The 17,711-nt window shown below is 35.9% G+C and overlaps 1 protein-coding gene across 1 annotated transcript in view; it reads left to right on the top strand.

The window, feature by feature from the left end:
* plch2a (phospholipase C, eta 2a) overlaps positions 1-17,711 on the top strand; it is a 139,061-nt gene that overhangs the window by 94,215 nt on the left and 27,135 nt on the right. The window contains exons 4-9 of the mRNA XM_051117271.1: positions 4,771-5,016; positions 6,641-6,768; positions 11,272-11,442; positions 14,405-14,498; positions 15,505-15,708; positions 16,837-16,957. Of these exons, the coding sequence (XP_050973228.1) occupies positions 4,771-5,016; positions 6,641-6,768; positions 11,272-11,442; positions 14,405-14,498; positions 15,505-15,708; positions 16,837-16,957 (964 nt within the window). The remainder of the gene's footprint in view (positions 1-4,770; positions 5,017-6,640; positions 6,769-11,271; positions 11,443-14,404; positions 14,499-15,504; positions 15,709-16,836; positions 16,958-17,711) is intronic.

The raw sequence follows: 17,711 nt of genomic DNA, 5'->3' as shown, positions 1-17,711 counted from the left end.
GAGCTCGGTAAAGCCGCATTTGACAGCCACGGTCTAAATGACACCCACTAGATTCAATATGAAACTCTTACTAATACAAAATAGTGATCATAATCATACTGAGGCTGGATAGTTTTAAAAGTGTTTTATATATGCCGACTCGTGCATATTATCAGCTCCGTGCAATCGTGTCTCTGGACCGGAGCCAAAGTTCGTGTGACACAATGCAAAACCAGACCTCATTTGCCCCAATCAAAAACCATATTTACACTGTCTGAATCGTTCCCTATCACCTCTATTGTGCACTACATGCCATTCACCATACAGAAAATACTAACACTGTGAACAAGTGACCGATCTCAGCCACAGCTTCAGCATCTATTTATAGTGTAGGGGGCGGGACGCTTCGGATTCTAGAGAGCATTTGATTGGACAGAAAGTTTGATGATTAGCTGAAGTGCAGCATGATGTCATCAAAATTGTTGATTCGTATTGGCGGAAGTGAGAGACTGTAAGTTTTGAATGCTTATATCTTGTAAACACAAATCTTGCTGTTGTTTTGGAGCAGACTAGCTTATAGATAACCTTAAGGTTAACATATTCATACTAAAAGCCAAAAAATGTCAATTTTGAATTCATGGAGACTTTAAGGTCTTGGAGCAGAGGTGTCTAGCCTTGCTACTGAAGGGCCAATGTCTAGCAGAGTTTAGCTCCAATACACTCGCCTGGAAGTTTCTAGTGAGTCTTGATAAGTTGATTCAGGTGTGTTTAATTAGGGTTGGAGCCAAACTCAGGACAGTGGCTTTCCAGGAGTGTTTACTAATGATTTGATCAGGTTGAATCAGGTGTGTTTGATTAGGGAGACGTCTAAAACGTGCAGTGTTGGATGTTATCCAGGACCAGGATTGGGAAACGCTCGTTCAGTGTATGATGGCCAGCAAAGTCGATGTGTATGGTGTGTGGTGAAAGTGTATGCTGCCTTGTGTTTCAAAATCTGTTCAGATTTTAAAAGTTGTAGTGTACTCCAGCCTGTTATTGTCTCTGATCTTTTTCTACACTTTTAAAAATAAAGGTTCCAATAGATTGTTCTTGTAGTGATTCTATAAAACAGGGCTGGGCAACTGGATAGTTTAGCTCCAACCCTAATCATACACACCTGAACAAGCAAATCAAATGTCAAGACAGATTTTTTTTTTTTTACTATAGGTAGATGAGAGGGTCTGTATTACTTGCTTTTCGAGAAAGCATAATGGTCAACTTGTATCATGTGTGCCTTGATAACCAATCACATTACAGCCTTGAAGTCATTACATTTCAGTTCAGAATTGTGCGACACTCAATCTGTGTTTACAGATACCATAGGAATGAATGGGAAGTGCCGTAAACTGAATCCCACCTGTCGCAAAAAGTCAGTGACTTCTCTTATAAAAACAGCATTTAAAGTGTAAACTCATAGTTCAATCCAAAGCTGTTGGGGGGCTGGTTTCCTGCAGAGTTTAGCTCCAACTCACTTAAACACACTTAGCTCCAACTCAGCTCTTAAACACACCTGAATCAGCTAATCAAGGTCCTACTAGGTATACTAGGAACTTCCAGGCAGGTGTTTTGAGGCAAGTTGGATCATGTTTGGTGACCCCTGGTCTAGTGTAAAATGCAAAAACGTTGAAAACTAGCCAGCAATGCATTAAATGATAAGCTGTTTCCTCTAAAAAGCTGTTTATTCAGTGTAGTGAAGCCTCTCCTCTCCATTGACATCCATTTAAAGAAAACTGCCTCGGGTCCTTTTTTTCCAAACCCGGAAGCATTAGCGTTATTTATTTATTTGGCTAAAAGTTGCAGGCTTGCCTTCTATTGGCTTTGTTCAAGAGGTGTGTTTGATTAGGTTTGGAGCTAAACTCTGCAGGATAGTGTCCTCCATTGAACAATGAAACTGATGATTTGAATCAGGTGTGATAGATGAGGGAGACAATGATAATTTACAGTGGTGGAGGGTCCCCAGGACAAGTTTGATAACACTTCATAAAATAACATTTTATTGACATGTAATCTAAATAACAACATAAAGAACCTTTTCTGCAATGGATAGTTTCCTTGCACATTAAAGTTTATCTATAGAAACACATGTCAATAAAGAACCTTTATTTTTGAGAGTGTAAGACAGGCGTATCAACTCCTGCTCCAGCTGGGACGACTTTCTGCAGAGTTTAGCTCCAACACACCTCCCTGAAAGTTTCTAATGATTCCAAAAACTTTGACTGTTTCGGGTGTGTATAATTTGGGGCTGGAACTAAACTCTACTTGAAAGTGGCCCTCCTAGAGCAGGATTAGACACCCCTGTCCTAAGAAGTACTAACGCTGAAATAATGGAGATCTCAATCATATCTCATCTAAGAGTCTTAGATGACTAAGATGACTAACTGTGTGACAGTTTGAGATCCCCAATGAGTGCAGTGGTGATATAACCTGAGCATAGCTTGAGGAGCATTTAAAAAAGGAACGCTGCTAATCAATCATATTTATGTCTGTTGCAGTTGTTGTTTTAAATTTAATTTGATGGCTCAAACTGTCATGCGTGACTAGAATAGATTACAGCGTCTGTATCTTGACCTGCCTCACTTGTCTTTTGCATTTCCTAAGGGTGTCCTCGACTCGCATGAGTTATTGACATCACGCCTCACAGGGGAACGTTACTTCAGTAGCACAGCCGATGATTCATGTCTAAATGACAGCGCTCATTGTCTCTCGTGAGGGGGGATAAAGTTCAGAGTCCCGACATTCCACCGCAGCCCGGGGAATTAATCAGCTTCTTAAGTTGACTCAATTATTCATCAGTCTTAACCGGAAAGATTGCAGTCGCCTCATTGAGCCCACACATGCACCAGTTGATTCGTGCTCAAAAAACTGCATGTGAGATTCATTAGAGAACTTCTGAGTCTGCATGGATTCATAGAGACTGCAAATGATACTAAATATGTTGACAGCGTGCAACAATAAGAACATCTTAACAGTGTTTTCTGCCACCTCAGTCTGCATTATTTAGCAGCCTAGAAGTCTCCTACTGGAAATCACGCACAGATGGCACTTTTTATGCTTTTTATAGTCTTATCTGTATATGGAAAGTTTCACTTTAGATTTAGGTATTTATACCACAATCAAGCTGTCCTTTTGAAAACCAAAAATAGTTGCATACACTGTAAAAAAAGAAAACGGCAGCTGTGGTTGCCGGAATTTTACCGTAAAAAATATGGTAGCATTTTAGGTGTAATGGATTTAACTTAAATTTACAGTTAAATACCGTAATTTCATTAACTGATATAATGTTAATATATCAACCTACTGAAGTACTGAAATCTATTTTGTACCTTTGTAATACACTGATAACCACCAAAAGCAGGTGGTTATGAGAAAGTCACATGATGAACCAAAGCCCATCACAAGCAGCTTTTAAATGTTAACATATATAGTCATGCACAGTGTCATTCACACAAACACTAAACACCATCATGGTAACACACATGAAACTGAAATAATGCAGTAAACATTCATTTAACAACATTATGTTTAACATACAACCCTAATCTACAAAACTGATAAGAAAAAACTAAGAAGAAACAGTTATTTAAAATAAATAAATTAATTAATTAAACATTAAATTTGAAATGTAACGCAGGGAATTATGGGAATGTCAATTTACGGTTATTCACTGTAAATTATATGCTCTTTTTCACTTCTAAAAACGGTATACTACCATAAAATTACATGCAATGTTCAATACAGTTTTTTACCTTATATAGTAGGGGAATTTACCACTAACCATTTAACAGGATTTTACTGTAGCATTTTTACAGTCTTTTACCGTTAAATTCAGGGTCATTTTTTACAGTGTAACAATATACAAACAGATGTCAACGATAGATTACAATAGTTAACAAGCTCTTAAGTGTGGTTTTGCCTTGTAGCCATGTATACTGGAAGCTTTTGGCTTCTTTTCAAAAAGCTCCAGCTTGTCTTCCTCCAACTTCCTGTTTCAAAAGGAAATATGCTTGTAAAATGACTCTATATGGTCTTTCTTCTAGCTTATCTTTCCTAAATGTACTTTCTTGTTGTTTATCTTTTTTTCCTAATTACATTGTGGGCAATTTGTGTAGTACAGTTTACAGTTTAGTGCACTTTAGCTTCATTACAAGAATATACAGATCATATATTAATATATTAAATATACAGAAAAATGTAATTAAATTAAATATACAGAAAGCCATGACTGATCATCAGAATCAAGTATTCTAGAGAACAAGTAAATAGATATGCTATGTTTATTTGTTTAAAATCCCATCTTGATATGGTGATACATTTCAGCCATGGGTGTTAGACGACCGGCATGTGTTGAATCAGATGTCACTCCAGTAGTTATTTGGATTGCTTGTTTTAAGTCAAGGAATGTGCTACTATAGCATGCTGTTCAGATGTGGCTAGTCTTGGCAGACAGGTTTTAAATGAGCCCAAATTGATGAATTAAATGTTTCTAGATGGTCTACATTGGCATTAGAGAGTGTTTAAATTTGAGGTAGCCATCTGCTCTTCTCATTTACATAATCTGTTCTTGAGAGACTTCATTACACACATTCCTAGCATTAGGATGTTGATGCGAGATGATGTTTCTTAGAATATTTTGCAGCTTGGAGGAAACTAGAATGTTAATGAACACCTCAGGATTACAGCGTAAATGTCAACTCTTTCTTTAACTTCTCAGTCCCTATTGCAGTGTTTTTTTCTCTCTCTGTCTCCTCACAGTCTCAATCGACTCCATTCGGGAGGTGTGTGAGGGGAAGCAGTCGGAGATCTTCCAGCGGTATGCAGACGGCAGCTTTGATCCCAACTGCTGCTTCAGCATCTACTATGGCGAGCACATGGAGTCCCTTGACCTGGTGTCAGGTACAGGAGAAGAAGCTCGCACCTGGATTACTGGCCTTAAGTACCTTATGGCTGGCATCAGCGATGAAGACAGTCTGGCCAAACGACAGCGCACTCGTGACCAATATCCTTCCTGATGGAGCTCCCATTTCAGAAACTCAATAAAGCTGATGCAATATGTCTTACTAATATTCCAATTTTAAGTAGATTAGGAAAAATGAGCACATTGGAACTGTCAGAAGAGTTAGATTCCCTGCAGGGGTGTGCGATATTGACAAAAAATGATATCTCGATTTTGTGTGTGTGTGTGTGTTTTACATTGATAATTAAACAATATTTAGTTTAGTGCGTTTTTATGCCAGTAACCTGGCTGGTTTGGGCCTGTCATGGATAAGTAAATGTGAAACAAAAAGCAGCCAATAGTTGGCAGCAAGTCCCTGCCTTAATGAGTGATCCTTTGAATCATTCATTCAAACGATTCATTCAAAATGGTCTTTATAGCCCTTTTTGGACAGGACTATTTTTCTAAACTTTGTTTCAACTTCAGTTCTTATCACCCGGCGTCTGCGATTTTTTTAATGCACCAATTCGAATAGGACTAACATCTCTGTGGTTATTACAGAGATGGGAGGGTCACTGCGCATTGCAGAGATCATGCGATCTTGTTATTTCTTATTTCTTTGCCCAGGAGGCAAACATTTCAAAAATGCAAGCAGTAAGAGCACCTACATTCACGTGGCCTAAACACATAAGGAAACACTTTGTGAAAAAACACAGACATGGCAGATTCGGACGGAATTAAAATTGCAAAGTATATCTGTGAAACACAAATTTCTCTAATGAACCCCTGTGTAAATCTAGTTCGATCCGAATAGGGCTTATGAATGGATTATTGAATCATTGACTCAAATAATTCATTTAAAAACAGATTAATTCAAGAACAAAACACTGTTGCTTAGAGACGTGTAACAGTTCTGCTTTGTCTTTGTTTGGGGCTGTTTTCAAAAAAAAAAAAAAAAAAAAAACAGACAATATTGTGTCTAAAATGTAACTCAGTATTAAATTCCTGTTTTTTGAACTGTTGTATGAAGTTAATATCACATTTGCTCAAATGCTATAATTCAAGAAAACAGCCAGCGCTCATACTTGTGTTACATTGCCTATATCATATCTTATATAGAAAAAACAAAAACAAAACAGGTAATTTTGCTTTCATAGCTTGAATTACTGTGGCATTCTAACTGCATTCTATTCTAATAGGCTTCATCATGTACCGAATGCGTTTGAACTGTCAAAACATGTTTTTGTTTGTTTTTTGCAAAGTGGGTGTCATACTCAGCTCGCAAATCGCTAAAACAACAATTACAATATTTTCATAGAGGATAAATATTGCACACCCCTAATGCTCTGTTTGGGAAGCTTCTTATGTTTTAGTAGTTACGATGTAGTTAGTTACAGTCAAACTGGCTTTCTATAAACATAGTTAGCTAGAGTCCAGCTATACTTTTGTGAAAATTCACTACCCTCAAACTATTGAATATTTTTTTCCTCAAGTGAATGAGTGAATAGTGATAAAGCTCTTAACGCTAAACCACTACTTTCTGGAAAAAGTGCATTGTTACTTAAGCTACACAGTTTTCAGAACAGAGTTATTGTCACACTACTGGACAAACTTGCAACTTCACTTTTAGCAGTTTAAATGCTTGTCATGATGAAATTGCCCTCAGACCCTTAACTCTACCCGTCACATGGCTGAAGCAGACCTTCACAGAGGCCGATAAGAACGGAGACGGCTGCCTCAGTATCAGTGAAGTCCTACAGCTCCTGCACAAGCTCAATGTCAACCTGCCCAGACAGAAAGTCAAACAGATGTTTAAGGTAAGCCTTTATGATAAGCTGCAGTCTCGGGAACATTGGTATTGGTTGATAAAGGCTATAGCCACTTGCAAAATATTGCCAAATCAGCTTCAAAAAGTACTTTTGGAAAGTTACCACAAACTTTTTGATAACTGGCTGCTTAAAGAGCATCTTTACCTTATACATGGTGGGAAAAAATCATGTGATGGCGGGTTAGAACCCAAAACCTTTCACTCACCTGATGGAAAATTCTACCACATGACTATTTGGGATGATAAATAAGTGATTCTTATCTATGTATTTATTCGCTGACATGAATTATCTCGGGGCTAATAATACATATTTCACACTTCCCACCCACTTTTTAAAACAAAGTTACGCCACTGACAGTGGTGTTTAACTGTTAACAACCTATGCATCCTCACACCTGCAATCAGATTAGAGCTTAGCATTTGAAAAAGCCTTTTACCATTTTTTCCATGCATATGCATGAGACAGTTGTCATGCATCATCTACAATTATTCTTCTTTGAATATGAATACTCCTGTCTGACCAGGTAATTGGACAGCATTACAGATTTTTATTTGTTTTGTCCTGGGCCACACCATGGCCTTCTCATGGTGTGTATGGCTCCACTGTGCTCCATTTTTCCAGGCCGTCTGGATTAGTGTGTGTGAGTATGTGGTTGAGACCTCACATCAGCTGTTTGCAGGTCGCTAAGCTTCACACTTCATCAGCGTCCACCCCATCTGCTGTAAATGGACACAGATGGCCTTTAGTGTAAACACAGTAAACCACAGGGGGGCAATCTGGCCCTGCTATCTAACAACAGAGTGTGATGTGAGTGTGTTTTTCACCTGAAGTCTTTGGCCTTGATTTCTTTGGCTTAACTTCACAAACAACCTGTGTGATTTTCAGCACACCGTGTACTGTAAGTTTTTTTGTTTTGTCTTTTTTCCTAATACATATTAACAACCAGTGTTTATTTGAAATTAAAATCAAACATTTTAAATAATTTGTGTATAATCCATTTTAGAGAAAATATTGTTTTATTGTTGTTGTTGTTTTTTTTTTTTTTTTAATTATTAGTATTTTTAAACACTATAGCGTTCATAATTTTGTCAAAAAAAGTAAAAAAAAAAAAAAAATTCAGTAAGGATGCATTACATTTATCAAAAGTGACAGTAATTAATTGTAATAATATTTCATAATATTACTGTTTTTACTGTGTTTGTAATGCAATAATTTTATTTCAAAAACATGAATACAAATTTTATTGACCCAAAACATTTTATTATTAGTAGTAGTAGTAATAGTACTAGTAGTATTACTAACAAAGTCAGGCATCACTATTATTATATTTATGGTTATTGATTTGAATAAATCCCAAACCCTACAAATTAAACCTGCAGAGTTTGTGTTATTTATGTGAAATAATTATCATTCACATTTTTTAAACAAATGGACTTGTGATCTTTACCTGACAAACAATAAAATAAGAGAAAAAAGTCCAATAGACCAGCATATCTGACAGACATGGATTGGCGCTTTTAACATGAGTATGTAAATAACATAGCAACTACTCAGAATACATTAGCAATCACATAGCAAAACCCGGACATACACCAACAGCACTCTTTAAATGTATCTATTGTGTAAAAAGTTACGTTTTGTTATGTGTTTGATTAAATTTAATAACATTTCAAATGAGCATAATTTAGATACCTCAGTCTGGTGCACTCAGAGGAAGTGATGTCAGCTCTTCGGGGGAGCGGTGTGAATGTGGCTCTTCTGAGCATCCAGTATTTGTGACCTGTTTTCACGCTTCTCTCCATAAAGCAGCAATTCTCAGCCGCTTAGCTCAGGGTTTATTACATCCTCCACGCCTCGGCTCACCGCAAGCCTTTATGTGTGCCTTTGACTCAGCAGCTCTCCGGATCAGCGCTGGCGTCTGAGCCTGGGATTCACTGAGCTGAGAAAACACTTTTGGGCTCTTATGGGCTGAAAGCTGTAGGAGATGTGGAGGCGCTGTTGTTTTCTAGGGGGTTGAGTTCTCAGCGTGGCAGGGGTTTAATTGTGACAATGGGCTGCTGCTGTTGAATGAGTCGTTCCTCCGGTTGATTGAAGAGCTGCTGGTTTATCTTCCATCATAACCAAAATCAGTTACTGAAGTCAGGCATTAGCAAGCAAATCTACCCACAACTGTGCATAACTGTTTTACAGAAGTTCACCTAAGTATTTACAATGTAACTAAAATGGTTACAGTTCATAAACCCTTAGGACTACAGACATAGTTATTGGCTTGTTAATAGCAAGAAGTGGACCTTAAAATAAAGTGTGGCCATGCATGGTTTGTTAGGATAGGACAATATTTGTCCAAGATACAACTATTTGAAAATCTGGAAGCTGAGGGAATCTCAAAATATTGAGAAAATCACCTTTAAAGTTGTCCAAATGAAGCATTGCATTAGCAATTCATGTTATCCAAAAAAAAAGTTTTAATACATTTACGGTAGAAAATTTACAAAATATCTTCATGGAACATGATCATTATTTAATATTTTGACCCATACAGTGTATTGCTGGTTTTGTGGTTCAAGGTCACATATGCTCATGCAGAATAAGGCATTAATATGTGCTTTATAAGTACTAATAAACAGCCAATATGCTGGTAATATGCATGCTAATAAGCAACTAGTTAAAGGAGAAGTCCACTTCCAAAATAATAATTTACAAACAATTTACTCACCCCCTTGTCATCCAAGATGTTCATGTCTTTTTGTCTTTAGTCATAAAGAAATTATGGTTTTTGAGGAAAACATTTCAGGTTTTTCTCCATATAATGGACTTCATTGGTGCCCTGATTTTGAACTTACAAAATGTAGTTTAAATGCAGCTTTAAAGGCTCTAAACGATCCCAGCCGAGGAAGAAGGGTCTTATCTAGCGGACATTTTTTTCAAAAAAAAGAAAAAATTTTATACTTTTTAAGCACAAAAGCTCATGTAGCACAGGCTCTGGGATGTGCATCCACGATGCTACGAATCACGTAGTTCATTGCCTGTTTACTCCAGCTCAAAAAGGTAGAGAATGGCAAAAACTCCATCTCATTTTCTCCTACAACTTCAGAATCGTCCGACATCGTTGTACCTTTTTGTTTGTAAACAGCGTTTGACTTACTTGCACTTTCTTAGTCTTTGCACGTTTGCTTTGTAAACACTGGGTCTGTAGTTCCACGTGGCCTTTCGTCGTGATTCAAAAGTATGTGAGAGCCTGTGCTACACAAGCTTTAGTGCTTAAAAAGTATACACATTTTTATTTTCTGAAAAAAATGGCAGATCATTTTGCTAGATAAGACTCTTCTTACTCGGCTGGGATCGTTTAGAGTCCTTTGAAGCTGCATTTAAACTACATGTTGGAAGTTCAAAATCGGGGCACCAATGAAGTCCATTATATGGAGAAAATGCTGAAATGTTTTCCTCAAAAACGATAATTTCTTCATGACTGAAGACAGAAAGACATGAACATCTTGGATGACAAGGGGCTGAGTACATTATTTATAAATTGTTGTTCTGGATGTGGACTTATCCTTTAATAGTGAGTATTGGTCCTTAAAATAAAGTGTTACTGAATTTTTATAACAAAATAAACAGCATCCAAAGTTAATTGTACATGTAATAGACCAATTTTTACAGATACTATTCCCTGGAGAAACAAGGTTTTAAACAAATATTTCATTCAAAAACTACATTTCTTAATTTCTACATGCAATAAAAGTAAATTAGGATTCTCAAGGTCAAACTACGGCAAATTATGGCACCATAGCCGTTCACAAAAGTGGTTCAACTTATGTACTACATTCTGAAACTAAGAATCTACAATAGCTTCATGTCAGAAACAAACCATAATTTCAGTCGTTATTACCTAAAAAACTTCCCCTTCACCAGAGTTACAAAGTACACAAGAGCCTACCCATTTGGCATCAATAACATCAAAAATCTTAATATTTGAATATACATGGAAGCAAATGAGAAAGGAAAGCTGTAAATTTGTTCCTCACACTCCTCACAGCATATAACTTAAGTAGACTTGGAATATTGAACATTAGTCAAATAGGCTACTTCTATGGTTTCTTAATGGTGATTTTAGCTGTTTTTGTAACTGGCAGCCCCTGGACACAATATGATTTTGTTTGAAAAAGTGCAGCATAAATATTCTGCTTCACATTTTGTTGTCCACGACAGAAAAGCCATTAAATGTCCACCTCAATGACACAGTGTTTTATGACCTGCTTCCTCTCAGGGATAAAACTAGCCATATAAAACAATAAACAATACCACATCAGTCCATGAATGAAACGTGTAATATCTCAAACCCAACTTTCATGTAAAGGCAAACCACTTGCTTCGCATTAATTTTCCTTATCATTTTTTGCTAATTCTTAATTGATAATTCAAGGACTTAATAACATGAGTTTTCCATCTCACTGATTTTAATCTCAGTCTTTCTCCATCACTGATTTTTAGGAGGCAGACACTGATGACAACCAGGGCACTTTGGGATTTGAGGAGTTCTGCTCTTTTTATAAGATGATGTCAACTCGACGCGATCTTTACCTGCTGATGCTCACCTACAGCAACCACAAAGACCACCTGGACACAGATGACCTCAAACGCTTCCTCGAGACTGAACAAAAGGTGAGGTGTGGTTGGTGGGTATAATCCACAAATAGGTAAAAAGGCAGCAGGTACTGTGAAGCATTTGTTGTTTGCATGTCCCGCTTTTTAACTCAGGCACATAATTTGATAAACTTGATGAAAATACAATGTGTCCTTTCCACGCTAATGTGACCATAGGCGCTTTTCGGAAGGATTGTCCTTACACACTCCCAGATCTCCTCTTTCATGGTTTTGAAAAACAGAATTCAATAAAGCTTTGCTTAGGGTGGCAGCTTAAGCTTTATATGAATTTTTATTAGTAGTCTGAAAACACTAAGACTACATTAGCAGGTCATTCATACTGAAAAATGAAATACACTTGCAGTGGCTATGAATTTCATAAATAAGTGACCTTGTTTGCACATAAATATTTAGATATGAGTCTAGTTTCTCATCTTTATAAGGCATGTAGAATAAATATGGACCTTCGGCAAATGGTCTGCATCTACCTGTCGTCAACTGAGGAATCAATTGACTATATGCACGGATTACTTCCTTGTTTTAGATAAGCCAGCTCAGTCATTTCCGGTCAACTGTACTGTTTCATAATTGTCCTTTGCTCGTTTTCTCTACATAATCCATTCACAATTTTGTTTGTCTAAGAGGACCAAACGCCAGTGTATACTGTTTCAAGAATGACAAACGCCAGTGTAAAAAATCTGCAAGTAAAGCCGCTAAATATGCACGAGTCATTTGATATGATTGACAGTAGTAACCGAAGGAAACATCTGACAAGCCGATGTCAGAAACAGAGCTTAGTCTTAAATGATTCAGACTAAATTCAGAGTAACGAAACTACAGCAGTAACAAGTTTGTGTTGGTTGAATATTTAATAGCTTTTACAGTTCAAGATAATACTGTTATTAAAATGTAAGTAAAAAGATGTAGTTATTAAATTAAATCTAAAATATTTCAAATTAATATTGATTCATATTGAATGCATTATTTAATTCTTATACCATTAATATTTAACTTATTTAATTTGTAGTGAACTATATATAAGTATTTTAATAGTTCACCCCACATAGGCTGTTTGTGTCTGAGCTTATTTATTTATTTATTAATTTTAATGACTTTCCGCACTTGCTATAAAAGTACTAAAATTTGTTACACTAGTAATTTTATAATAAATCGAAAAGCAATACGTGAAAAAACTATGGGAGTTGAAATGGCAGCTGCAGTGATCCTCTAATTTCATGTCATTTTCATCTTAAAAAGTCATTGTTTTCCATAAAAAAAAAACATTTTTTTCATGTTGTCTTTATGAATGGAAAGTGAATCTTAGTGCACAAAGTTGAAAAATAATAAGGCAAGTTATTGATTATCAAGAATATTATTCGGATGCCCTTGAATAGAAGCATCTCTGGCTTTCTAATGTTAGATTAAACATTTATGACAGTGTGTAGCTGTCAGCACAACAACTACATGTCTATGTACTCTCCTGGGATTACCAGGCTCAGAATTTAAATTTTATGTGGTTAAATAATATGAAACTGAATGTTTATGCCGCTATCATTATTTGCATTGTTGCAATTGTTATTTTTCTCAGTTTCTGAATAAGAACGAGGCAGAAGAGAAGTCTCAAGAGTCTCCACCTATATATAGCACATATAAAATGAGCTACACTGGAAACTAAAGAACGCTCTGTGTATATGGTCAATTGATTATTAAATCCGATAAAAAAAATTAAATATGATAAAAAAATAAACACTGGTTAATGAGAAAAGAGTTTACCTCACCAACCACACATTATGTTTGCGTTTTTTTTTTTTTTTTTTCACATATGCTTTATATTTGTTCTCACCCCCTCCATATTTGTTGACACTGAGACACTACATAGAAAATTTGTACTTTCACCACAGCAGTGAAGGTGAAGAGCTGATAAAATGCTCATTGAAATGTAATTCATCCATTAACGTTTTTCAGTTTTATAAATTATTTATAAAAACATTCAGGAAATGATTGTATGTTGACATTTATTATGATCATATGCACATATTTTGAAAGATGCCTCTGGACTCTAAACTGATTTGTGATTTTAAAATGAAATCAATGAACTTACAGTCGTCGCAAGTGAAACGATATGTTAACAAGTATGAATGTTATTCTGACGCTCATTAACCTATGTAACCTCATTTGCAAAATCACCTCTACTGGTAAATTATCATATTTCTTTAGACTTGCAAATCAAAAATCCACATGATGTTTGATTCAAGTGGTGTTTCAAGTGAGTGGTTGACAGAATGCTGATATGTTTCAGGCAATCGTTAAAATCTCATTAAAAATGTGTTAATGTACAGCATTATAAAGCACTAGCATGCAGTCAAATTGAAATTAAAAACACAAAAAGCCCACCATGAATTATATAGAATGAGAAAATGAGCATTTCAAGCAAATGTACCACTCAGAGCGACCTTTTCTTCATGATAACACTTCAAGCTCATTTGTCTCAAGTAGTTACCAGTGGAAAAAAGTGTCCCTCATCAAACGTCATTGCTAGTTTCTTAATGGACTGAGAAAAATAGAGCTGAGAACAAAGCAGACCAATCCATTCGAGTTCCACCAGCAGCTAATCATCAACAAGAGTGTTGATGTACTGCACGGTTTTCTGCGGTTCGGTATCCACAGCTGGCAGGATCCCGTCATCCCCCGCTGCATTAGCTGGAGGAAAGATCTGACACTGATTGGCGTGGATGGGAATCTCATTGACTAATCAGTCCATTTAAACGCCAGCTGTCAGGCGTCACAATCGGACTCCAGAGCGGAGATGAGTTAGTTGTGCGAGTATGGCTCCCTGTCGTCTTATTTATCAGAAACTTCACATGTAATATGAATAAAAATTTAGCTTTGATTTAGTTAGATGGCTGTAGTAACTGTTTTAAATGCATTGTAAGTGTTTAACCGTTCACCTGTTCATCTTTACTGTTTGTTTGTGTTTCAGATGACAAATGTCTCAAAGGAGCACTGCCTCGAAATTGTGTCCAAGTTTGAGCCTTGTCCTGACAACCAGACACTGGGTGTCCTGGGTATTGACGGTATGCACTTTTTATTTCTAATATTTTCTTTTGTGGGAAAAGTTACTTTTTAAGAGGTTCATGGGCTTATAGTGTGACCGCATGTCCTGTTGCCAGTCCTTTTAATAGAAATGCATGCATTTGACCCTTTTACAGACTGTAATGGTGCATTTCCACATCGTATATCTAGCAGTTTTTAGTTTCTTCATTTCTATAAACATGAATGTACATTTATAACACTATATGTTGTGTAGCTTGGCACTGAGTTACAGAAAACGAACTCTCTGTGAGGGTTTCTGATACAGTGGCTTAAGGAGTGACTGTAAATTCAATATTTTTCTATCCTCTGACTAACATCAGGGATTTTGTCACTATTATGGATTTTTTATTTAGCTATTAGGGCAAATGGGAACACAAAAATTATATTTGTTGTAATTTTAGTTCACCACTATAAAAGTTTACCCAACTATGATGACTTCTGCTTCTGAGAAATGTGAAAAAGACCAACTGAGACTAGACCTTAGTTACGTTAGGAGCCACATTAACAGATGAAAACGAGGCTGTGAGGAATAGAGCTACAGTCTTTACAGTGTCATGTACTCTATAAAGGTCCTAGATCACATAATAACTCTCAACTTTCAAAACTGTTTATGGGCTTCTTGTCTGCTGAATGTTTCCTTTTTCTTTTTTTTTTTTGGGAAGAGTATAATCTGTTCAGTATCTTGTTAAACAACAGTAAAATGTATTGAATGCACTACTTCTATACCTCACAGTCTTGTTTTCTTTCCTGTCAAAGATTAAAAATGGTGCTACTCTGACAAAGGTCTTTCAAGTGTTATAAATTAGATGTTGCTAAAATTAGACGTAACATGAGACATAAATGAGTAAACTTCACAAAAGAAAATAATAAAATATAGAGCTATAAAATGTGCATATAGCAAAGGATTCATCTTAGATCAAGTGATGATCAACTACTGGTAAATATTTATGACAAGAATTCACAATAACCTCTAATTGTACCTCACAGGTTTTACAAATTACATGCGCAGTCCTGCTGGTGACATCTTTAACCCTGAGCATTACGAGGTGAATCAGGACATGTCGCAGCCCCTCAGTAACTACTTCATTGCTTCCTCCCACAACACCTACCTGATGGGCGACCAGCTCATGTCCCAGTCTCGGGTGGACATGTATGCCTGGGTGCTGCAAGCTGGCTGTAGATGTGTTGAAGGTAAGATTGGCCTGATTTTCTAGTATCTTTTAGCATTTCTTCTTAGAATCAGTGTGGATTTCTACTTTTCACAGTGATTTCCAAAAGATTAATGAGAAAAGCTCTTTGCATGATTTTTAAAACATGCTTTTGTTTTGTTTAGATAAATTAAAGGAGAAGTCCACTTCCAGAACAACAATTTAAAAATAATTTCCTCACCCACTTGTCATCCAAGATGTTCATGTCTTTCTTTCTTCAGTCGTAAAGAATTTTTTGAGGAAAACATTTTAGCATTTTTCTCCATATAATGGACTGATATGGTGCCCCGATTTCAAAATACAGTTTAAATGCAGCTTCAAACGATCACAAATGCGGTTGTAAACAATTCCAGCCGAGGAAGAAGGGTCTTATCTAACGAAACAATCTGTTATTTTCATAAAAATAATACAATTTAAATACTTTTAATGTCAAATGCTTGTCTTGTCTTTCTCTCCCTGAACTCTGTGTATTCTGGCTCAAGACAGTTAGTGTATGTCGAAAAAATCGTATTTTCTCCCTCAACTTCAAAAATCATTTCAAAATCATCCTACATCGCTGCAGAAGTACTGACACAGTCTTTGCAAAGTGAACATGCAAAGAAGATCAAACACCCTTTACAAAAAAGGTAAAACAGCGATATAGGACGATTTTGAAGTTGAGGGAGAACATGAGATGGGAGTTTTTCCACATACACTAACTGTCATGAACCAGAACAAAAACAGTTTAGGCAGACTAAGACAAGATGAGCGTTTGGCATTTGAAACTATATAAATTTTTATAATTTTTTTGAAAATAACCAATCATTTCACTTTATAAGACCCTTCTTCTTCGATTGGGATCGTTTACAACCGCATTTAAACTACATTTTGGAAGTTCAAAATCGGGGCACCATATCAGTCCATTATATGGAGAAAAACGCAGATTTTTTCCCCAAAAACCATAATTTCTTTACGACTGAAGAAAGAAAGACATGAACATCTTGGATGACAAAGGGTTGAGTAAAGTATTTGTAAATTGTTGTTCTGGAAGTAGAGTTCTCCTTTAAATAAATTCCTTTTACATTTATTTTATAAACTAAAAATAAACTTTTTTTTTATTATGATCCTTTAGTGGATTGCTGGGATGGACAGGATGGAGAACCAATTGTGCATCATGGCTATACCCTGACTTCCAAAATCCTCTTCAAAGATGTTATCGAGACCATCAACAAATATGCATTCATCAAAAACCAGTAAGAGACATCGGATGTATTGGATATGAGCTGATTCAGAAGGTTATTAGACAGTAGACATTAATCGACAGAGATATAAACATTTTATTTTTTTGGAGAAAATATATTTTTTAATATATTGTAATAATAATATATGTAATAATAATAATTATTATTATTATTATTATTATTATTATTATTATTATTATACAGGACTGTGCAAGGATATGTGTATGTATATTTGTTTGTACATTAGTTAGCTACATTAGTTAATATGCCTTAAGAATTAACAATACTTCTACAGCATTTATTAGTTAATGTTAATTTTAGCATTTACTAATGGATTATTAAAATCACAAGTTGTAACAAATGTATGTTATTAGTGAATTCCTCTGGTAACACTTTATTTTACGGTCTCTTAACTAGTTGCTTATTAGCATGCATATTAGTAGAATATTAGCCATTTATTAGTACTAATTAAGCATATATTAATGCCTTATTCTACATGACATTCTACATGATTCTACATCCCTAATTCTACCCAATACCTAAACTTAACAACTACCTTACTAACTATTAATAAGCAGCAAATTAAGAGTTTACTGTGGCAAAAGCCATAGTTAATGCTTTGTTAATAGCGAGAACTGGACCTTGAAATAAAGTGTGACCAAGTCTTTTAAAGCCAGTTATTACTTGGCAGTCTATGTGAGCATTCCTTCAAGTTTCATTCTTGAAGGTTACGTCTCTGACTGCTGGCAGTGAAGGACAGTCAATT

The sequence above is a fragment of the Labeo rohita genome, chromosome 8 (assembly GCF_022985175.1).
Source record: "Labeo rohita strain BAU-BD-2019 chromosome 8, IGBB_LRoh.1.0, whole genome shotgun sequence".
In the NCBI taxonomy this organism is placed as follows: Eukaryota; Metazoa; Chordata; class Actinopteri; order Cypriniformes; family Cyprinidae; genus Labeo; species Labeo rohita.
The sequence above is the reverse complement of the archived record's forward strand: the minus strand, read 5'-3'. Positions and strand labels throughout refer to the sequence as shown.